This window comes from Sorex fumeus, unplaced genomic scaffold, assembly GCF_029834395.1.
Source record: "Sorex fumeus unplaced genomic scaffold, SorFum_2.1 ptg000054l, whole genome shotgun sequence".
NCBI lineage: Eukaryota > Metazoa > Chordata > Mammalia > Eulipotyphla > Soricidae > Sorex > Sorex fumeus.
Genome location: NW_026606111.1, coordinates 26536634 through 26561912, shown reverse-complemented (window position 1 = coordinate 26561912; position 25279 = coordinate 26536634). Strand labels below are relative to the sequence as shown.

Here is a 25279-nt window from a genome sequence, read left to right as displayed (position 1 = left end):
TAAGCCCTCACATAAATCAATAGTGTAACATGTAAAATTGCAACTTGGAAGATCAAAAAAAAATCATTTCTTTTCGAGAAAATTTCAGAAAGGCTATGGAAATTGAAGATTAAACACATTTAAAAAAAATAAAGAAGCTGGAGGGTAAGAAGCCTAACTCTTCTTTAGGCAAAGAAAGCCACATCCACCAGGGAAAGAAAGTGCAGGGACTTCTAAAAGAGGTGCACTACGAGTAACTAAAGGCCACTTGCTAGATTTGCCTTTCTTTTGCGAAGACAAAGTGTGATCAAGGTGGTACAAAATGAGAATGAATAATGAGACTGACAAGGAAATCTAAACATTCTTTTCTATGTGTTTTATATGCATATATGTACATATTAACAGACTCATGTATATTATAAACAGAGCTTATTTATACTTTGCTCAACGAGCACAGGTCTGTAACTATTTTGTCAGTGTGTTTGGCTAGAAATAGTAGGCCAGCTCTGTTTTGGTTCTGCTTGGTGTCTGGATCTGTTTTGGTTCTGCTTGGTGTCTGGAAAATAAAGACTGTGATGTGCTATTGTCAAAATATAGTTCAATAAAGGAATAGATGATAAAAGTTGTGCTGAGCTTACTAATAAAATCTGATATTGATATCTATACAAAATGAATATCTCGTTCTGCTGCACCACTTTTAAAATTATAGTACCAACGCTTTAAAACTTTAAAATTATTTTTAATTTCAGAACTCTTTGAGTTAATGCAGAATTAGTTAATACTTAATGTGTATCTAAATTGATCAAATATGACAATTTTGTGGTTTTGACATTATAAATAGCCAATTTAACTAGGCACTGAATTATATACAGTAGAAAGTTGTTCATTGTTTTTACTAATATACCGTTGTAAGTTTGTAATGTCATAGGCAGAGAGTCATTCATAAAATATCAACAGCTCATATGAAGAAGGAACTGTTGCACACCTACTTTAAGACTCATTTGTATTTCCTCAGTGGGGAGCCCTTTCCCCAGCCTTAGAGCATATACAGTGCTTCATTTAGAATTTGTAACATTTTAGACTGAATGGCATTTTAAACTTTGTACTTTCTATAAAGTTTTTCATTAAAACATCGCAAAAGTTAAGAAAAATAAAAAGATTGAAATGTTGGTTGATTCAACCTCTATGGAAAAAAGCATGGAGATGCCTCCCAAAAAGTAAGAAAAGAATACCCACATGATCCAGTGATATCATTCATATCATCTATCTGCAAAACACAAACCCTTAATTATAAAAGATATAAGATGGGGGTATGGTGCTGCCAGCAGGTCAACCTGTACCTGCAGGGCAAGTGCATCAGTAGCCTGATGGTGTCCTCAGGCTTCCTGATACCCCCAAATTGCTTCTGTGCCTCTGGCCAGACCCCAACAACTTAGGACCAAAGAGTGGGCTGGGGGATCAGAATCCAGCCTCCAGAAGGAGAAGGAGGAAGGGGAAATCCAGATCCAGATTCCAGAGCCAGAAGGAGAATGAAATAGCATGGGGGGAGGAAGAGGCAGAGGAGAGACAGGAGTGAATGGAGAGAGGACTGAAATAAACTGCAACTAAGATCAACCAGCCTGGCCCTCGTTCCTTCCTTCACCTGCCCATCGCCATCAACCTCTCTGGGGTGGGGGAACTGGCATGAGAGACTACCAAACGCGGGTGACAGGAGAGATAGACCACTGCTGTCTTTTTCTGTTTATACACTCCACCATCTCAGGATGGACCTCACCAAGATATTATTTGCTGAAAATTCGGGTATGCGGGTTTTGTGACTTGCATCTCCAGGCTTTCTTGGGGTTTGGGGTTGGGATGGACTACCTCCCCTCACCTACCTGTACTTCTGGAACCCTCAGCAGTCCACATGCCAAAGCTTCCACCCAGTTAAAAAGCTACTCGTCTTACCATCCCGTTAAAATACTGAATGCCCTGAACAAACATGATGACCTCTTAGTACCTGTATTGCACACTATAATGCACAAAAATAGAGGGAGGCTGGTGGATGGGGTTTGGGGTGATGGTGGGAGGGAAATGGCGGACACTGGTAGTGGCAAATGTACACTGATGGAAGGATGGGTGTTGGATCATTGTATAACTGAAACCAAATCATGAACATCTTTGTAATGGTCTATCTCAAGGATCACGACGAATCACGACCATCCTGTTATTCGTCGATTGCCTCGAGCAGACCCCAGTAACGTCTCCTTCATCCTAGCCCTGAGATTTTTAAGAAAGTGCTATATTTAAGGCTCTTTAGGAGAATGAGACCCATCATTGTTACTGGTATTTGGGATATTGAGTACGCCACGGGGAGTTTGCCAGACTCTGCCGTGTGAGCAGGTTACATTCGGTAGCCTGCCAGTTTGTCCAAAGTAGGAATGAGATAATAAGATGTCATAATAAGATGTTGGGTGGCCGCAAATGTGGCTGTGCAGTTCCGGGAGCTGGTTTTTATAGTCTCTGAGTCTTGGCCATTGATGGGATTACACGGCGCCAGGAGGCCAGTTGGTGGGTGTGACCCCCGCCTACTGAAATTCGGAGGATCTGGGTGGAGGACACTCAGCTCCGATCTGAGTAGGCTTGGAGATCTCAGCCCCGGGACCCACTTGCCTTTGTTTCTCTTTGGTACCTTCAGGTGTGCGGAGAGTGGTCTCAGTATGGTGGTGGCTGGTCCTGGAGGTCTTCGGCTTCCGGAGCCCTGTCGGGGCGGGGAGGAAAGCTCAACCTGCTCCCCTCCAAGGGGCCCCTGCGAGGACAGTCAGACGTGGGGGCAGGAGACTGCACTGTTCTCTTCCGGGAGCTGGTTTTTATAGTCTCTGAGTCTTGGCCGTTGATGGGATTACACGGCGCCAGGGGGCCAGTTGGTGGGTGTGACCCCCACCTACTGGAATTCGGAGGATCTGGGTGGAGGATGCTCAGCCCCGATCCGAGTAGGCTTGGAGATCTCAGCCCCAGGACCCACTTGCCTTTGTTTCTCTGCCGGTACCTTCAGGTGTGCGGAGAGTGGTCTCAGCATGGTGGTGGCTGGTCCTGGAGGTCTTCGACTTCTGGAGCCCTGGTCGGGGCGGGTAGGAAAGCTCAACCCGCTCCCCTCCAAGGGGCCCCGGCAAGGATAGCCAGGCGCGGGGGCGGGAGACTGCACTGTTCTCTTCCGGGAGCTGTTTATTTATTTATTTTAGAGAGATAAAAAAATCTCAAGTATATTCAATAAAAAATTTTTTTAAAAAATGTGGAGTTCATGCCTACTTCAGTCAGCTTAATCAGTGGCTGAATAATTAGCAGTACACTTACACTTTAAAAAGTAAAAAATTAAAAAAAAAAGATGTAAGATCTATGTCATCGCAGCTCTTGATAAAGAAGCTGTGGTATAGATATGCAATGGAACACTATGAAGCTGTAAGAAAAGATGAAATGATGCAGCTCACTGCAACATGAGTAGAACTGGAGGGCATCATGTTAAGTGAGATAAATCAGATGGAGATGGTCAAATACCAGATGGTTCCACTCAATTGTGGTATACAGAGTTGAGTGAGGAATTGACAGAATCAAACTATGATAAACGCTTGACTTTGGATTATAAAAGCCAAATGAAGGAGGAGGGGGAGAGATTAAAAGGGGCATTAAAGAAGGCGCCTAGCACTCTTTACAATAGCCAGAAACTGGAAGAAATCTGAGTGCACAAGAACAGATGACTGGTTAATGAAACTTTGGTGCATCTACACAATGGAGTACTATGTAGCTGTTAGAAAAGATGAAGTCATGAAATTTACATACAAGTGGTACAACATAGAAAGTATCATGCTAAGCGAAATGAGTCAGAAAGAGAGGGATAGACATAGAAAGATTGCATTCATCTGGGGGATATAAAATAACAAAATATGAGATTAATACCCAAGAATAGCTGAGATCAGCACCAGGAGGATTACTCCATAGCTTAGAGGCCAGCCGGGTGTTCTATGGGAAAGGACAGCTCAGATAGAGAGGGGAGCACCAAATAAAGGGTGTCTGGAGGATCCTCCCAGGAGGGGAGAGGCATGTTGAAAGTAGACTATGGACTGAACATGTTTGTCACTCAATGCCTCTTTTGTAGACCACAACACCCAAAAGAATAGAGAGAACAAAAGGGAATGCCCTGCCACAGAGGCAGGGTGGGATGGGCGGGATGGGGGTGGGAGGGATATTACCCATGGTGGTGGAAATGGGCACTGGTGGAGGGATGGGTGTTTGATCATTGTATAGTCGAGACCCAAGCACAAAAATTTGTGGATCTACAACTGTACCTCATGGTGTTTCACTAATAATTAAAAAAAAAAAAAGAAGGAGCCTAAAGATGACACAGAGACAATGGTGGAGGGTCTTGGGCACTTTGGTGGTGATGGGGATATAGTAACTTTGTACAGGAACATCATAAGCATTAACCTACTATAACCAGTTAACCTAAACTATAATGAAAACAACTTTTTAAGTTATTAAAATATTTATTTAATGTAAACGCAGTAAAGGAAGAGTAAAGGAAAAAGCTAAATACATAAAGAAAACAAAATGTAGGAGTGAAAATGTAAATTCAACTATAATAATATAGTTTGTGAATGAATTAAACAATTTTATCAAAAGAGTGATAGAGAAGCAATAGCAACTATATTGTGTCTACGTGAAATATAGAGACAACTTAGATTTAAACACAGCTAGCTTAAAAATAAAAGATTTTAAAAAGTATATATCATATAAATAATAATCACCTCTAGACAGATTCGATTTTAAACCAAAAAGACTGTTGAAATTTAAAAGGATATTTCATAATGGTATGAGAATAAATCCATCAAGATGGAATAATAATGACAAACATATAACAGAGTCCAAAATACATGATTCAAAACTTTAAAAGGGAAAATAAATGAAGACTTCAACATTTAATTTTCAGTAATGGTCAGAACCATTAAGAAGAAAAGCAACAGGAACTATAAGACTTAAAATATAGTAAATCAAATAAGACTGAACATTTATCTATAAAAATACTTCACTTGATAATAGCAAAATATGTTATTCTTAAGTGTATATGGAATATTCTCAAGAAATTATTGTACCACAAGAATATAAATTTTGTTAAAGGCCTCAACATCAGACCGGAATCCATAAGGTACATTGAAGAGAAGACAAGGTGGCAAAACCCTCCACTATATTGTAGGTACCAGTATTTTCAAAGATGACATGCCACTGGCCAAGCAAGTGAAAACAGAGATAGACAAATGGGACTATCTTAAAGTAAGAAGCTTCTGCACCTCCAAAGAAACAGTGACCAAAATACAAAGACAGTCTAGAGAATGGGAAAGGATATTGGCCCAATACCCATCCGACAAGGGGTTGATATCAAGGATATACAAAGCACTGGTTGAACTCCACAAGAAGAAAATATCCAACCCCATCAAAAAATGGGGCGATAAAATGAACAGAAGCTTTCTCAAAGAAGAAATTCTAATGGCAAAAAGGCACATGGGAAAATGCTCTTCTACATCATTAATCATCAGGGAAATGCAGATCAAAATAACAATGAGATATCATCTCACACCACAGAGACTGGCCCACATCCAAAAGAACAAAAGAAACCAGTGTTGGTGCAGATGTGGCGAGAAAGGGACCCTCCTTCACTGCTGGTGGGATGCCAACTGGTTCAGCCCTTTTGGAAAACAGTATGGACAATTCTCAAAAAATTAGAAATTGAGCTCCCATTTGACCCAGCAATACAACTCCTCCTGGGAATATATCCCGGAGAGGCAAAAAAGTACAGTCGAAATGATATCTGCACTTCTATGTTCATTGCTGCACTGTTCATAATAGCCAAAATCTGGAAAAAACCTGAGTTCCCGAGAACAGATGACTGGTTAAAGAAACTTTGGTACATCTACACATTGGAGTACTATGTAGCTGTTAGAAAATATGAAGTCATGAAATTTACATACAAGTGGTACTACATGGAAGTATCATGCTAAGCGAAATGAGTCAGAAAGAGAGGGACAAATATAGAAAGATTGCAATCATATTGCAATCTTTGAGGGAAATATAAAGTAACAAAATAGGAGACTAATACCCAAGAATAGCTGAGATAAGTATCAGGAGGTTCACTCCACAGCTTGGAGGCCAGCCACACATGCTAGGAGAAAAGGCAGCTCAGATAGAGAATAGAGCACCAAGTAAAGGGTGTTGAGAGGATCCTCCCAGGATGGAAGATGCAAGCTGAAAGTAGACTATAGACCGAATATGATTGCCACTCAATGCCTCTTTTGCAAACCACAGCACCCAAAAGGAGAGAGAGAACAAAAGGGAAAGCCCTGCCACAGAGGGCGGGGTGGGATGGGGGGGGGGGGGCGTAGGAAGGGATACTGGGATCATTGGTGATGGAGAATGGGTACTGGTGGAGGGATGGGTACTCGACCATTGTGTAACCGAAACCCAAGCACAAAAATTTGTAAGTCTACAACTGTACCTCAAAAAATAAAAAATTTTTAAAAATATATAAATTTTGTTCTCCAACCACAATGGAATGATAGAAATTAATAACAGAAAGTCATTTAATAAATTCACAAATGTGTTGAAATTAAATAGCAATGAACCAAAACAAGAAATCAAAACAGAAATTGGAAAATACTCTGAAATAATAAGTATGAAGACATGCCATATCAAAACTTATGGGATGCAACTAAGATAGGACCTATAACTCAATTTATACCTATAAATGTTACATGAAAAGAACAATCTCAAACCAATAATCTAAACTTACAGTAGGAAGGAGGGAAATAGTAAGGATTAGAGTGGAAATTAATGAAATTGAGAATAAAAAATAGTATAGCAAATCAAATTATCTGTAAAAATTAACTCACAATCTCACTTTTAAGGAGTTAAAAGTCATTAAATTTTTTTTGGCAGGGGAGTTTGGGGCAATTCCCAGCAGTTCTCAGGACTTATTCCTGGCTCTGCACTAAGGGATCACTTCTGCCAGGCTCAAGGACCATATGGGATGCAGGGAATCTGTCTGGGTTGGCCACATGCAAGGAAAGCATTCTACCTGCTTTATTATAGCTCCGGCCTCCACAAAACTTATAAGATAACGCAGGCATTAATCCTTGTGACCTTGGATTAGGCAACGGTTTATTAAATAATGGCTTACCAAAAGCACACATAACAAAAAAATTATGTATCAAAAATTAAACTTTTGTGCTACAAAGAATATCATCAATAAAAAGACAAGAGATGGTCTTATATCTAGAATATATGTGTCATTTAACATTGTTTCAGACAACAATAGGTTGCAGATATAAAAGCCAACAATGTACATGCACATATACACAGATATATGGTCTAAAAGGGAATCCCATAGAGCCTCATATATAGTAGCTTATATTTAATGAAGTTTGTGTAATTACACTCTATGACAGCCCCACAATAACAAAATTGCGTAAAACCTCATTACTCAGAAGGCAGTTCCATTATTCAGACACGTGACTGTACAAAGAACACTACATATGTACATAAAAAACATTTAGTAGTGTTTTCGCTACTATTTTGTCAATAGTAAAGTAGTATTTTCACTACTACTTTATCAATAGCAAGATAAATGAGGGACGAGAAAGACAGTATAAAGAGGTAGGGCACTTCACCTTGCATGTAGTCAACCTGGGTTCTATCCTCAGCACCACACAGTCTCCTGAGCACAGAGCTACGAATTTGTCCTGACTATTCCCCCCACGTGCCCCAAATAATAGACAAATGATGTGTACACCAAGACCACAAATGTCAATACCACTGTAAATACATTAGCTTAACTACAGAAGTTTTTTAAAAGACAAATGACCCAATTTATAACAAAGTCTCTGAATAGCCTTTTTTTCTAAGAAGATACAAAAATAATGAACAAGCACATGAAAAAATTCTTTCCTAATCAGAGAAGTTAAAATGAAAATCACAGTAAGATACTATTTCATACTCATTAAGATTGTGTTGGGGCTAGACCAATGACACAGGCAATAAAGACTCATGAGATATGAGCTTGAACATTTATAATTTTTATCATTTTAAATATAAATACCTGTTGATAAGTGGATAAAAGTAAAAAAAAAAGATTGTGTTTGGGTCGAACTATATTTTCCCCAAAACGTTATACAGAACTACTAATCCTTAGCATTGCCAAATGTACCTTTATTTTGAAATAAGATTATTACAAATATAATTAGTTAAGTGGGTGTGAGCTGAATTCAATATGACTAAAAATCCTTATAATTAGAGGAGAGAGATACATATACCTCTCATGGCTATGTGACAACAGATTGGAGTGATGTATCTCAAAAAAGGAACACCAAACAACAGAAGCTGAAGGAAAAGAGGAAAATTTCTCCCTTCAACATTCCAGAGAGAACCAAGCCTTGATTTCATATTTCTGACATTCAGAACTGTAACACAATAACTTTTTATTGATTCAAGCACCCAGTTTGTAGTATTTTTGTACCACAATCTACTTTGTAACACTATCCCTAGAAAGCTAAAATTAATATAATTTAAAATATAAATAACAAATATTAGTACGGGAAAATGGTTTAGATGTTCCTCAGAAGACTAAAATACTGTATTAGCATACCTAGAAATTTCACTCAACTATATACAAAAAAGATATAAATGCAAATAAAAACATATATATAATATATATATAGAGAGAGAGAGAGAGAAAGAGAGAGAGGGGAAAAGTACCTGTCATAGAGGCAGGTAGGGGGTGGTCTTCTGAGGGTGGGCAGCCTCCCCCTACCACCCCACTACTGCCAGAAGCCCCAGCAATCACACCCACATCCCTCAGATGCTGCCATGTAAGCACCCACCTTCACAGCTTCAGCACTAATCTCAGAAGAGATGCAAGCCAATCCAAACCCATTCAAATTCATCATCCCAGTTCTATAGATTCTGCAGCTCATGGAGTTCGACACCTCGAAATTCCACAATACTGACAGGCTAGTAGGAGCACACCAAATTAGACGGGAAAATAGTATAGAAGCCAACTAAGCTCAATAAACAGAAACAATAACAGAAGGATCAACCAGCAACAGACAGCTTAGTAAACCCTCAGGCAATGGCTTTAATGACCCTGTGGTGAGAAAAAATTTTTTCAGCAATTTTCTTTGACTAACAAATTTTTAGATTAATTCCATTAGCCATTTTGTTGTAAAAAGCAATAGAAAATACATTCTTTTGTGCCCACAAGGGGGCAGTCCTGGAGGGTGATTGAGAAAATGGGGACATGGTGGAAGGAAGGTCATTCTGATGGTGGGATTGGTGTTGGAACACTCAATGCCCAAAACATTTATATTATGAAAAGATTTGTAAACCACAGTGTTTAAATTAATTGAAAAAATAAATATAAATAGATACACACACGTGCGTGTGCACACACACATACACACACACACACATCTTTAGATTCTGTTAACAGAACTGGTCTGCCAAGCCTGTTTAGGTTGAGTGGGGGTGCAGATGAGAAGGAACCTACATAATGGGGGAGGAAAACTGGCACTCTGATAATATGGTACAGTAACATCATATATCTAAAACATTAATATTAACACTATTTAAAATCATTACAATTTATTAAATTAAATACATGTATATTTAAAAGTCTCTATGTATTGTCTAAAACAAATAAATATGTATAAAGACCACAGGCTAAAAGTAAAAGGATGGGAAAAGTTATATCATGCAAATACTAATAAAAGAATAAGCTGAAGTGACCATACTAAAGCACAATTTTAGAGTAATAATGAGGTTCATTTGCTAATGATAAAGAGATCAATATATCATAAAGACATCAATCCTAACACACAGACACCTAGTAACAGTTTGAAATACAAAAAGCAAAAACAAACATAAGGTAAAATAGATAAAACCATAATTATAGTTAGAAATTTTTCCACTGTTATCTCAATTGTTTATAGGAAAAAGCCACATAAAATAGATTCCCTGTAATCAATTAAATTCGTGAATCAGTAACCAAAAGAAATGAAAAAATAAGCAAATAAGCAAATGTTTAGAAGTTAAATAACTCACGCGCAATAAAACATTAGTCAAAGAATAAACCATAAAGGGAAACAGGACATACTAAATTTGCCTTGAACCCTACAAACGCCAATGTAATCTCCAGTACTACATATGGTTTTCTGAGCACCACCAGGGGGCACTCTTGAGCACAGAGCCAGAAACAGTCCCCAGTAAAACTGGGTGGTCTCAAACCACAACATAAAATACACCTGGAATAATAATAGGGGGCTGGGGAATAGGCAGAAGATCCCTTAGTGTCCTAGAGACACTGATAAACTAGAAGGTGGCAAAATCTCTTAGGCAGAAAATAGTCTGCCAAAGTTTCAGGTGTGGGAAGATACGACAATCTAGATAAGAAATGTTGCAATCTATTACTCTCTCCTTCAGAAACACTCAATTGGAAACAATCATTTGAGGATGGAACAGTAAGTGAGAAGAATATCAAAGACAGAAAATAAAATTTTTGGTGGTGAAGTATGTTTTAATACATACAAGCTTTAGTCTTTGTTTTCATAGACCTTTCTTTCTTCTAAAGCATAGCTATACAGAATTTGTGTGGGTTTTCCAGGAAACATTTTAAAAATGATATTCAAAGATGTATTCTGAGAAATAATTTTCTATTTGGAATAAGATGTTTCCCAAGTAGAAAATTAAGGATACTTGAGACATAAAACTTCTATTAGTTAAAGTATAATACAATATTATAAATATATGTATAATAAAAGAAACTTCATTTTGGAATCTACTGAAAAGATTAATGAATACATATCCTATGTTTCAAAAAGAAAAAAATGTGAATATTTTAGCTATATCTTAAAAGTTATACTGTTCATCATTTTCAGTGTGATTCATTGTGCACATTTACATGGAAATGAAACAGTCTTGAGACAATTTAATAGAAGTATTCATTAACTGACCAATGTGTCTAGATGTTATTTTATTGAAGTGTTGGGTGAATTCAGTAGATCAGAGCCAAATGAAAAGAGGGAGAAAGCCCAGGCTCTCTGAGGTTAAAAGTCTAGCAAGTGTCCATCACCCACAGTCTCTCACTTTCCCACATACCTTTCTGATCATGCAAGAATGACAGGCGCCATCCTTTATCCTTTATCAAGACTATATTTGTATGGAATAAATTATGGGACAAAGCAAAGCCTCCCTCATGACAAAAAACTGGCTTGGGTCCATGGTGGAGGGTTACTTTCATTTGGGACTGTGAAGGGTTACTGACACTGGGGCCGGGGTGATGAAGAAGCATTGCAAGTATGAAACTATATAGAAACTGTTGCTGGAACAGAGATCTAGTACAGCAAGTGTGACACTTGCTTGGCTCATGGAGGACTAGGGTTCAATCTCCAGCACCACATACAGTCCCCTGAGCCCAGACAGAAGTGATCCCTAGCACAGAGGCAGTAGTAAGACCTGAGCACACCACCACGCTGTGCTACCCAAAATAAAACAACAACAAAACACCTTTACTTGTATAAAACCATGATACTGTAAGACACACACACACACACACACACACACACACACACACACACACACACACCCCAGGCTTGTTTACTTCCAGTTATAAAATAGGAGAGTTCCCCAAACTCAAGGCTCATGTCCTATAATCTCACCACTGTATATACTGTATATACAGGCAGTCATTTGAGCACCTATAACATTTCTCCTGCCCTCTCCCCATTCAATGAGGAGGCAAAGAGGGAACTGACACAACTTACTATCTGTTTAAGGGCAATAAATCTGTTGTCTCTCACCCAGGTATCAAATGCCTTCTCCCAATTGCATGAGTTAAAATATGCAACTATTAACCTATAAGTAGGATAAAATAAAATTCCAAACCCAACCCCTCTTCCCACTCATTCAGTTCATTTAATAATCTTATGGTGCAATACAGAATCATCATAAAATAATAAATAAAAATTTAGCTTTCATACAACCTAGCAATTTTATCTCTTTATATATACCATAGGGTCTCAAAACACTATTTTGAAAAGATATTTGTGATCCCACATTCATTGCAGCATTACTGTTAACATTTAGAAACAACCCAAGTACCCAAAACCAGATGAGTAGATAATGAACTGTGATATGCATACATAATAGAATACTACTCAGCTATAAGAAAAGATGAAATCACGCCATTTGCTGCTATCTGTATGGAACTAGAAGATATCATGCTGAATGAAATCAGTCAGAGGAGAAGGACAGATGTAGAATGATCTTTGACATGTTGGGTATAAAAAACAGAGTAAGGGGATAACTAATAGCCGAAAGCAACATAACCTGAGAGTTGATCTATAGTACTAAGTTTACCAAGAATGAGGAGAAGGAAGGGAACAATGCCGGGAAGGAGAAGAGGGAAGCAGATACTCTGGTGGAGGATGTGTTAGAAATTGCATGAAGGAAACACTATCATTAATAGTGTCGTAAATCACAGTGTTATCTCAAAAAAAAATCCTCCATTAAAGCCACAGTTTCAGAGTTGATTGTGGGGTTTGTGAGTATAATGGAATAATAAAATTTGTTATTAGGAACCCTCTGCCTGATCCCCACACCCCATTCTTTTGGTTTATTATAAGAAATTATACTACTCGGTTCTTGAATAAAATAGGAGAAGAGGTAGAGAAAGGACAAGTCCAAGATAACTTCCCCGATCCCCCATGAAAATAAGGCCCTTCACTGAAGTAACAGAAAAATGGCCTTGGCAGCATCTCACAGATCCCTTAGTAATGGTGTTACCTATCTGAAAGAGATGTCTGCTGCATCTAGAAAAGTGATTAACATGCAATATCACCAATCCCCAAGCTGAGAGCTTATCTGAAATAGTTCAATTCTCTGGAAGGTTTCAGATGGAGCTACTCTTGGCAAATACTGGGAAATTCAAAATAAATTACTGGCTCAAGTCCCAGCCAAAACACATGCAAGAAGCCCAATCCTTGGCTGACCTGTTTGGATTTTGGCAAACCATGTTCCATACAGAGGAATCATATAGAATCCAACCTACCAAGCAACCATGGAGGAAATTACTTGGTGCTCATCTCCAAGAAGATCATGCAGTTAGAGCAGAATGAAAAAAAGACAGCCACAGAGCCTTCTAATCAATATAAGTAAAAGTAAAGGCCCTCCCGTTGTTCATCGATTTGCTCGAGCGGGCCCAGTAATGTCTCCATTGGAGATTTTGTTGTTACTGTGTTTGGCATATCGAATACATCACGGGTGGCTTGCCAGGCTCTGCCATGTGGGCGAGATACTCTCGGTAGCTTGCCAGGCTCTCCGAGAGGGGCGGAGGAATCGAACTCGGGTCAGCCATGTTGGCTGCGTGCAAGGCAAACGCCCTACCGCTGTGCTATCACTCCAGCCCTAATCAATAAAAAAGAGTAGATATTTGCACCAAAACTTTCTGTGGTTTATAATTTCCTAAATTAAATTATCTGATTTTTTTTTATTACTAGAAATTCCTGGGTTGGGTAAAAAACATCTGGAGCCTATTTATAATTTCTAAACTCACTATAATTAAAAAAGATACAACCAAAGTGGATTGCATGCCAACATACAATTCTGTTATTAAATTAATTTTGTATTGGGAAGGGTGACATTAGGGGCACACCTGGCAGAATTGGGAGCTATTCCCAATTCTGGGAGCTTGCCCAGAGCAGGCTCAGGAAATATATAGGAGCATGGATAGTCACAGAACTATGCAGAATGATGGATCAAACCAAGGACTCACATATTCATAGTATAAACTTCAGCCCTTTGAGCTCCTTCACTGACTCTATAAGTGGAATATTATATAACTCAAACAATGAGTCACAGAAATGGTTCAAGTCAATCTTCTTATGTAGCTATTCAAATCACTGGTAACTCTTGATATTATCTGAATTGTGTTTGGGGGCCATTTTAATTAGCATTTGGAAAGTTAGCACTTTTAGCACTGTCCCCCTGTTGTTAATCAATTTGCTCGAGGGGGCACCAGTAACATTTCCATTGTGAGAGTTCTTGTTACTGTTTTTGGCATATTGAATACGCCACAGGGAGCTTGCCAGGCTCTGCCATGTAGGCGGGATACTCTCAGTAGCTTGCTGGGCTCTCCAAGAGGGATGGAGGAATCAAACCCAGGTCGGCCGCATGCAAGGCAAACGCTCTACCTGCTGTGCTATGGCTCCAGTCCATTTGGAAAGTAAGACTAATAAAATACTGAACAAATGAACATTTTTATTAAATTAAGATCATATGTGGGATTCTACTTACGAAAAATTCAGAGATGTGTTTGATGTCCCCCCGGAAGGAAATAAGACCATTTATTTTTTCTTTTCAGGTAATCCAGAATCTGGGGAAATTAACTAGGGGATAGTCTGGGCTAGAAATAGTTTCAGATGTTTAGCAGACCATGACAAAGAAAAATGCGTATTTTAATAAGGCAAACTATGGCACAATAAAATCTGGTGGGGGGAATGAATACTTATTCCACAAGAACAGAAGAGGAAGCAGCCTACATAAAAAATTAATATGACTCAGGAATTTTCTTTTACTGTCATTAACGACTATACCACGGAGAGGTTATACCCAAGGGCTAATGTGGAACAACATATATTATATCTCTAGAGCCTTGTGTAGGTATCTAAAAATATTCTGCAACCTCTCTGGTGATTTTAACTTCATAATTCTCCTCAGGAATACATGCCCACATACCCTCGGGGGTGGTCCCTGATTTTTTATTCTTAGCTATCTGTCTATGGGGAACTCTTTCGATATTAAATTCACTTAAAAAAATAATCTGCCTTCTTTGAAAATTTAATTAAAAGAAAAGCTGTTCCAGAGTTAGAGAAAGTCTATGTAAACTTCCCCTGTCTAGACTCCACATGCAGTTAACATTTTGTCTCCAATGTTTGTTTGAAGTCCAGCCTGAATTTCATTGTGTTAAAAGTGTATTACTTTTATCAGGAAGAGGAAGGAACAGCACAGGGAAGGTTAAAGAAAAAAAAAAAAAGACTAAGGGCTAAGCACCAAACAAAAGCTGCCCTCCTACTTCCTGTTATTCCTAAGAGCTCTCTCCAGCACTGTGGAACAATTCCATGACTGAGATCCAGTTTACTATCTTTAAGCAGCTGCCCATCAGGAAAATGTTTTTTCTCTTCCACATAAAGCACATTTTCTGGGAAAATAAGGAACAAGGAGAACCTTATTTGAAAAAATAAGAAAAAATAATATCTTTATCTCTAAGTACTACACAGCTGGAACATCCCAAGTAGGTAGCAAAGAAGCCGGGAAAGATTGTGAATAGCAGAAAAATTTAAAAGACCAGAACAGACAAACAAGGGGGAAAAAAAAAGAAATGAAGAGGGGAAAAAAAAATCTAAGCTAAAGCAGGAAAAAAGAAAGCGCTAGAAGAATTTTTAAAAATTATAAAGTACTTTAAAGACAAAGTACTTAAGAGAGATGAAGAACCTCCTATAATAATCATCAGGATCTGAATAATAAACTTAAATAGTCCCCTTGGTACGCTGTAAAGTATGCAATTTTAATTATATGATTTTTCTAGTTAATTTCTGCTTCAAAAACAGTAAAGTACTTCTGTTTACAAGGTGGCGGAGAAGAGAACTTTTCTGAACCTCTCATATGCACGTTGTCATCAAAATTTAAATTAGCAGAAACATGCCTTTGAGTTAAATCACAATTAGCCCTTAGATCTATTTACTGAGAACCCACTATGTGCCAAACACTGGCAGCATACACTAAATAACCGTTTGCATTTGTAAAGTACTTTTTCCTTTTCAGGTTCTCACAAATGACATTTTTAAACAAATATCATTTGTTTTTTTAGCATTAACTGCACGTACTGAATACATCTATTATTACAAATTGCTCTTACTCAGGAGAGGCTTAGCTTTTTTAAAAGACAAAATATCTCCAGTTCTACTTGCATATACATATATATATATATTTATTGCTATGTATGGAAGTCAATCAACAATTATAAATACAAACAGAGTAACAAAATAAAACAAAACAACGATTTGGGGAGGACAGAAATTGCACATTTGTCAGAAGATGTCCACAAATAATTAATTACTTTAACTAAATAAAAATCTTCTCCTAATACTAGAATCTCTTATAAGAGGATACTCATTACTTACTAACCATCTGTCATACTCCTCCCCAAAAAACTAATTAGGGTTTCATCCAATCACACATTATAAATCATGCAAATGTAGATGGCAAAAAGTACAATTTAAAGACCTTAACATAATAACATTTTGTATTTTTTAAATAACGGGTATCAGAACTAGCCTTTCACGTTCTGATAATTATCCTGCTTATTTTCTCATCTTTTCCTGATGAGGAATGTTCCTTAATTATCAGACATTAAACTTAGAAAATTAAAATTGAAAAAACTTACAGGTAGTAGAGTTTTCCTGCAGCAGGAAGTTCCCTTTTCCGGTAATCTATCCCAGAATCTAGCTGGACCGTGTTACAGTATTTCTATAATCCAAACACATCAAATATCCTGTTTTTAAACAAGTGGTGGTTTAGAATTAAAATCTTTTTGCTATCTTTTAAAATTTTTTCTGAAAATCTTCACAACAAAATATTACCATAAGCATACAATAATGTCGGAATAATAAATTGCAGTGTTAAATATCAAAGAAAAATCAAATTAAAGACATATCCATTTTTAAGAAAACAAGATTTGCAGCAATCCTTCCGATATTTGTGATAAGCTAGCAGCAAATTCCACAAATAGCAATAATAGAGGTGGGATTGCGGGGGAGGGGGGAAGCTATTCCTGGTACAGTGCTCAGGTGTTGCTCCCAGGGTACAAGGAATGGCTCCAACTCTTTAAGCCACCTGCCTAGCTCAAGAGATTGTTTACAAATAGTTCTGTTTAGGAAATAGGAAGAGGAAGAAGGACAGAAAAAGAAAAAGTATAACATTTTTTTTGTTTCTTCTCCCTCCCTCCTTCCCTTTCTCCCTCCCCTTCCTTCCTTCCTTCCTTCCTTCCTTCCTTTTCTGGGTCACAACTGGTGGTGCTCAGGCCATACTCCTGACTCTGTGCTCAGGGGTCACTCCTCTGGAGGCTCAGGAGACCATATGTGGTGCCAAGGATCAAATCAGGGTGGACTATCTCTCTGGCTCCAAGAGATTTTATTTTTCTTTGCTTTGGGGCCACACCCAGGGATACTCGAGGGCTACTCCTTATTCTGCACTCAGGGATCAATCCTGACAGATTCGAGGAACCATATGGGATGCTAGAAATAGAAACCCAAGTTGGTCTTGTGCAAGGCAAACACCCTACCCACTGTACTACTGCTCTGGCCCAAATTCGTGTGTGTGTGTGTGTGTGTGTGTGTGTGTGTGTGTGTGTGTGTGTCTTAATCCTGATTTCAATTAGTCTGAAATGAAGCTGGAGGCTGCCAGAAAGAGTAACGCATAAATCTTAAGTGACACCCTAGAAAGAGTGCACATCACAGAACAAAATGTCCATATTTGAAACCAAGTGATAGAAGTAAAGGGAAGCAATGAGGCAATGAATTACTGCCTGTCATTTCTCAGTGGCTGCACTGTCCTTGTCCCCTAGTTCCCTCTTAAGCCATCAGTGTCATCAGAATTCCAGCTTCCTGTGGACATATACTTCAACAGACACCATCCTGGGAGCTATTCTAATGTCCTCTTCTTCCAAATCTCTCCTTTCTCTTTCCTTTTCACCCTCATCCCAAGATGTATATGTGCATGAAAACATACACACATGCCCTTATGAAACTCTCAGTACAAAAAAGCAAATCAATTTTTTCTATTCTTATTTGGTCAATCCAGTTGGTTGCCTTTGGGGGAGAAGGGAATATAAATTTAACAGGTGTGTATATTTGATTGAAGATGGGGATATAAGGGGTATTTCCCCCATAATAAAACAAAACTCCTGAACTCTCAGGTAAACATCACATTGCTTGATACCTGCTATGCCCTGACAAGAAACTAAAGAAGCCTAGATAGAGATGAAGTCGAGACGACAAGGATACCAAGCTCATATGTAGCCACTCTTAAGAAGGCACCTAGAATTGCTAGCTCAGCCCTGCTCAAATCCCAGCTCCACAGAACCTTGCAAAGCTCATACGGAAGTGCTACCTTAAGTCTCGAAATCTAGAGGCCAGGGAGCTAGCTCAAAGTGTTGTGTACTTTGCACGTAGAGGCCCGGAGCCACCCCAAGCACCAAACCAGGAGTGATCAATGAACACCACTGGTGTGCTCTCCAAACAAAAAGTATGTCATGTAACGACAGATCATCAGAACCGTATTATCCAGGCATAATTGAAAAGTAGCAACATTCTTCCTGAAATTGCATCCAAGGGCTGACGCCATTTGTCATCTATACTACTGGGACTTAGACGAACACAGCTGAGTGAGTAGGAAGGCCTTCTGTGCTTCTGCCCAATCTCAAGAGGTTCATGAAAATAAAAAAGAAGCTCTGTTTCTGCTTTGTTTTGTTTAGGGGCCCCACACCCTGTCGTGTTCAAAAGAGCTATTCCTAGTTTTATGCTCTGGCTGTAGCAGGGGAATCATATGTGATGCAAGGATTTAAGTGGGTAGCCATGCAAGGCAAGTGCCCTATATCCTGTACTATTTCTCTGGCCTCTAGAAGAAGCGTTAGAACACTCCTGTGAAGAAAAGCCCTTGCCCTGAGTGCCATGTACCCTTTGCAATGCTTGATTGGAGCAGACAGCTGGGCTCTCTCAAGGCCCGTTTCTCATCATCATTCCAAATTGCTGAAACCTCTCCTCAGGCCTCTTACTCCTCACTCTCTCAGACTCTGTAATCTGTCTCATCAGAAAACAATACAGCATTGCCCAAAGACAGACATCCCACTCTCCCCTGGACACTGACCGAAAAAAGTTATAACCATTTCTCTCTCCTCCTCAACTCTGAGAGTGAGAAATGACGTACCACCTCCCCCTTACCCTTGAGGCAGGGTAATGTCAAGAAAGGAGAGTCATTTGTTTAAGTAGAACCCCCCTTCTCTCAATATAGTCTGGCATGAGAAGGGCAAATTATTCACAAGCTGCCTATACCACAGACAGAATACTACATGGCAGAGCAAAAAATCCATATATAGTTGTTCTTCTCTCGGTTCCCTATTTCTTTCAAATGACAATTTATATTCTATGACCCAACAAGTACTAATTTAGTGAGAATTTTTTTCTTTTTCATTTCTTTGATATTACAGAAATAAAGCTAATGGAAGTTATACAAGCTTCAATTTCTCCTTCTGGGTAACTAACTTCTCCCTCATGTGAGTGATTAAGCCCTACCAAATGATTGCATTTGTACATTCACTAATCATCACCGAGGAATACCTAATCAGCAGCAAAAGAACTATAACCAAAGCCCTTAGATGTTACCTCCTAATTGTCTGAAAAATACTAACACCAGGTTTATATGTTTTAAAGAAAAATAAATCTCAGACTTGTGTTGTATGTGTCTGTTTTATTCATGTGAGCTCGAATCCTAACAACACTCTGCAGAAGGAAGGAGGAGGGTAAAAGTTAAGCTATTTCCTGAATGAGAAAGAATCAGCCAAAGGGCATGATCTCAAAAGTAATTTCCAGGGATATTTACAAGACCTGTGACCTCTTACCACCATCTAATTCAAATGCATAAAACTAATCAGCCACCAAACAAAATTTATTTTAGAATAGTTTGTATATTTATGTGTACAAAGGAGAAATACAATTACACAATCTGAAAATGCAATTAGGAAATTTGAGGAGAGAAAGGGGGGGTGGGGAATTCACACACCCTTGGGAGCATACTTATTAGTCAAAAGCCTTTGACTTTGGAAAGAAAAATATACTGCCCAGGGAAATGTCCTCTAGTAGCTTGCATTTTTCCTAATACCTATTGTGTATATTTTTAGTAAGTCTGAATAATACCATTAGAAAAACAGCCATCTCACATAATATATATATATATAGTTCCTATGCTTGCTTTCCCCTTCCCAGTTAGAACAAAAGAACTATTGTTGAGAAAATTCTCTAAAACAGTAACATATCACATAAGAAAAAAACTGAAAAAATAAAGATTTGCCTACCTTAAATACTCTATTGTATAAGTACTATTTCTTATTTGAAAAAAAGAGAAAAGATTCGACCACAAACTGATTATATTAAGTAGGAATTTTAAAACTTCTAAATTATTGGCATTTTCCTTCACAACAGTTAATGTGACTGGTTTTACACTTTTGTTTTTTTGGTGCTGGGAATCAAACCTATGTGTGACAAGTGGTCCCTGTGTGCAGAGTCAGGAGTAAGGTCTAAGTACTGCTGGGTGTAATCAGGGTCTGACTGCTGGGTATGGCCACCAAACAAACACACAAAGCATATGCACTACTACTAAGTTACATATCCAGATCTTAGACTTCACACATTTTTTTTAAGTAAACTGAAAAGGAAAAATGGTTATAATTTCTCTAGTTCCAGGATGTAAAAATTTTCATAACTATCTTTTAAGATCTTTATCTATTAAGATCTTTATACTTCTTTTAAGATATGCACTTTTTTTACTACAAAGGTAATTCATTAAAAAAATTCAAATATTAAAAGCATAAAAGTAAAAATTAGGGGGCCAGAGAGATAGTATAGGGGTTATATCCTTACATATACTTCAAGATTTTTTTTTTATATATAGGTGCAGATGTTCAAATAGTAAAGTTTATTTATGTCGTTTTTGTTTTGGGAACACACCTGGTGATGATCAGGGCTTATTCCTGGCTCTGTGGTCAGGAATTACTCCTGGCAGTGCCTGGGGGACCATCCAGAGTGCCAGGAGGAGAACCGAGGTCATCCAAGGCAAGAACCCTACCTGCAGCCCCTAAGTAGGGAAGTTTAAACACAGATTCTAAGATTCTTTCTTTTGAAAACCTAATTCTATGAGAAAAATAACTATAGATATAAAAAGAGAAAAACAATTAAAAATAAAATTCCATAATTAAGTGATAAGAGGACAAGAAAGATACTGAACAAAAAAAATAGATAAGTAAATAAATTGGGATATTTTCTTTTGAAGCAGCTACATATTAAAATATACATGCTGAAACCACTATACAGTCTAAAGATAACTGCCTCCATTGCACTTAAAATAATCACGTGTTTCTGTTTCTGAGCATAAGCAATGATACATAAAAATTCAGTAATCAGGGTCAGAGCAATAATATAGCGGGTAGGAAGTTTGCATTGCACGTGTCCAAACTATTCAATTCTCAGCACCCCATATGGTTCCCCAAGACCCTCCAGAAGTGATCTCTGTGTGCAGAGTCAGGAGTAAGCTCTGAGTATTGCTGGGTGTTGCCCCCAATCAAACAAACAAAACTCAGTACATAGACTTCTACTTATTTTAAGCTTGGATACTTTAAGAATAATATATATAGGAAATATACAAATCATAAGCATCCCATCTAACAGATCATCACTTGCATCTATGAAGCTTCCCTAGCAACCTTCTTCCCCCAAAATAATCAGCATCCTAATTCCAAGCACCATTTTAGACTGTTTGGGGAGCTTTATGCAAGTGGAATCATACAGTGTGTGATTGAGTTCCTTTTATGAGATGTATCCTTCTATGTGGAGGATATAGTTGTAGTTTGTTGAATGCGGCATCATATCCACTATATAATATGCCATAATTCATTGACTCATTCCACTATCAATGAACATTTGAATTGCTTCCAGTTATTAGTTATTAGAAAGTTATCTTCTGAATAATGGCAGTCATAGATATTCTTGTACATGTTTTTTTTTTCAGCATGCATGTACTTGGCTTGATACACACCTAGAAGAGTAACTGTTTGACCATAAGATGTGCTCTAGTGAATTTTGCCAGTTTTCCACACTAGATTGCTATTTTTCAACTCCAGTTGTATATGAACATTCCTAAGTGTGTGCTTGATGCTTGGCTACAGGAGCACAGTTGATTTTTGAATATTAATCTTGTATCCAGAAGTACTGAAGAATTACTTTTCTATTAAAATGTGTTTTTATTTGCAGAATGATGCCAAGATATTCAATGTTCTTTATAAATATGCTACAGTGTTTTATATCACAAAAATGTACAATTATAGTTTAAGTTCCCTTCAAATTCAGTATTTCTTTTGGATCAACCTAATGAACATTGTTAATATATGCCAGGCACTTCTTTAGTTACTGGTGATAGAGGTATATAGCTTTTACTGTGACAGATGAATAGAATTCAGATTTACTTCAAAATACCACTTTATTCTCCCAATCATGGATATAATTTGTTTAAGTAGTTAAGTACTCTCCCATTTGCCTAGCTATGAAATCTAGCCAATTATTTAACTTCTCTGAAATTTTCTCCTCTGTAAAATAAATGAACAGAATCATGATTCTTTTTCGTCTGAAATTCTAAGTCCAGAGGCCGGAGCAATAGTACAGCAGGTAGGGAATTTACCTTGTATGCACCAACCAGGGTTGGATCCCTGGCATCCCAATTGGTCTCCCAAGTCCTGCCAGGAGTGATCCCTGAATACAGAACCAGGAGTAAGCCTAAATAAAATGAAATTCTTAGCACTATTCTGACATTCTCTTGCTTTTCTCATTAAGACTGTTTGGATTTAGGAGTGGTCTCCCATTCTCAGACTCTGTGCCTTTGCTTTCTTGATCATCTCAGACTCCAGAACCAATAACCACCCCACCCACCCTTGCCACATTCTGACTTCCCTGGCTACCCCAGTTGTCTCAAACACTCAAAATACCCACACTCCTATTCATGCAATAGGTAAATTCTGCATGCCTTCTATGTTTCGAACAGCTTTAGAATTTCACTCTCCTTCCAACAAGTAGAAAAGGAAGATATACAATAATTGCCAAGTACCTATAATATACTTCAACTGTGCTGGGCAACTAAATTCATTTCATATAATTCTTATGATAATCATATGTAGGGCAGATAACTTTTTAAAATTTTTATTTTGCATTGAATAAATTTAGGATGAGGTTAACTTAAAAAAAATCATTGCTAGGAGCTGTAGCTTGTCCCCAGCTTTCATGTATTGAAGCCCTTCACCCCTAGTATCTCAGAATATGAGACAGACTCTTTACAGAGATGATTCTATATAATGATGTCTCTAGGGAGAGCACTAATCCAATATAACTGGAATCCATATAAAAGGAGGAAATTACGACCCAACACACTAATACAGAGGAAGGATCAAGTGAAGAGAGAGGGAGAAGACAGCATCTGCAAGTCAAGAAGAGAGCTCTTAGAAGATAGAAACTCTGCCAATGCCTTTATGTTGGACTTCTGGCCTCCAGAATTGTGAGAAAATTTAATTTGACATAAGCCACCAATTCTGTGGGCATTCTGTTATGGAAACCCTACTTTAAGTAATAAAGTCACTAATAAAAAACTTAAAATATTTTTAAAAGACAATTGTGATTTTTTTCCCATTTAATATGGAACACTACAAATTCAGTAGTCAGGGTCTGAAGTAAAAGAGTAGAGTGTGGAGGGTGCTTGCCTTGCATGCAGCTGACCCAGGTTCAATCCCATGCATCCCATATGGTCTCCTTAGCACCATCAGGAGTGGTCCTTGAGCACAGAGTAGCCCTTCAGAGTTACCCCTGGGCATCACCAGGTGTTGCCCAAAAACCCAAAACACAAATTCATTCTTGCTTTAGTCATCCTTGTACAAGGTAATGCTGATTATTCTCTGTATAACTACCAAAGGAAATATTCTTCAAAATAAAACCAAAAAGCTAACTGCAGTTATAAGGCACACATACCTACATACACTTGCTTATAAGGTAAGTCACAAATCTAACTCTGGAAGGAGAACTCAGCTGACTCACAATCATAGTGCTCTGAGAGGTACACATGGTCTATAGGTAGGTGAGTCATGATTTGTTTTCAGTCCCACCCTCTAGTCCATGATCTTCCTACCACATCAAATTTGATCAAATGGGATTTGAGGGTGTGGGGGTGGAAAGGTGTCCCACAAAGTGGTCCAGGACACCTGATGGACCCACTTGTGAGTCTTAGCCAACTGCGCTGGTGGTTGAATACCGCCACAGATGCCATGCTGCAGCAGATCCTGCTGCACTAGGGATTACATGTGCTACCGTGGTGGTATAGGGACCTCCCAGGCAACACCAGCAGTTCTCAGAGGCCTCCAAGGCTACACTCAGCAACACTGGTGAACCATATGGTACTGAGAATCAACGTTACAGTACCCTAACTACTGTACTATCTCTTCTGGCACCTAAATGTGCTTTATTATACAAAAGCCACAAGATAATTTTTCTTCACCTTACACAATTTAATTAATTTTTGCTCTATCACATCTTTCTTCTTGTCCTAAATGACCTCCCCATAATATAAATATGCTGATTACTTTTCCAGAGGTCCATACTATGTATTTCCTTCAGAGTACTGAGTTCAAGAGTATGAGATAAGTAAACCTAAAAACAAACTCCACACTATAATGAATTATTATAGAAAACTTCCATTATAAAAGAAACTGCTTATTTAAAATGTCCTGCCCAGTGTTATTATGGCTTTTACTGGATAATCTACAACCAGCACTGTTGGCATTTTTGGCACAGCAGAAGGGCATTTGCCTTGCACGCAGCCAACATGGCCGACCCGAGTTCGATTCCTCCGCCCCTCTCAGAGAGCCGAGCAAGCGAGAGTATCTTGCCCGCACGGCAGAGCCTGGCAAGCTCCCCGTGACGTATTGGATATGCCAGACACAGTAACAAGAAGTCTCATGATGGAGACGTTACTGGGCCTGCTCGAGCAAATTGATGAACAACGGGAGGACTGTCACTGTGACCTGTGACCAAGAGAGAAGGGTATTACTGCTCAGCTCATCACACCTCACCATATCTTCACAGGCCCTACAAAGCAGGGTTAGAGTTTCATGATGCTAAGTTCCCTTCCAACACAGGTGCAAAAAAGGACACTACAGTCTAGTCTACAATAATCACTCTCTTCCACACAACACACATCAGATTTCACTCATAGGAGGTTTCGTAATTAGACAGGCATAAATTCTGATAAAATAATTTGAGGTATATATAAATTGGCCCATCTTTATAGTCAACATCATACCATAGAGACTCACAAATGTATCTTGGAACTATGCAACTCACTGCAGAGATGGCTTTGGACA

At 38.4% G+C, this 25279-nt stretch overlaps 1 protein-coding gene across 1 annotated transcript in view; it reads right to left on the bottom strand.

Annotated features, from left to right (window-relative positions):
* The window catches only part of AFG1L (AFG1 like ATPase), a 193548-nt gene that overhangs the window by 60585 nt on the left and 107684 nt on the right, over positions 1-25279 (bottom strand). Inside the window, exon 8 of the mRNA XM_056125103.1 lies at positions 16499-16581. Coding sequence (XP_055981078.1) covers positions 16499-16581 — 83 coding nt within the window. The remainder of the gene's footprint in view (positions 1-16498; positions 16582-25279) is intronic.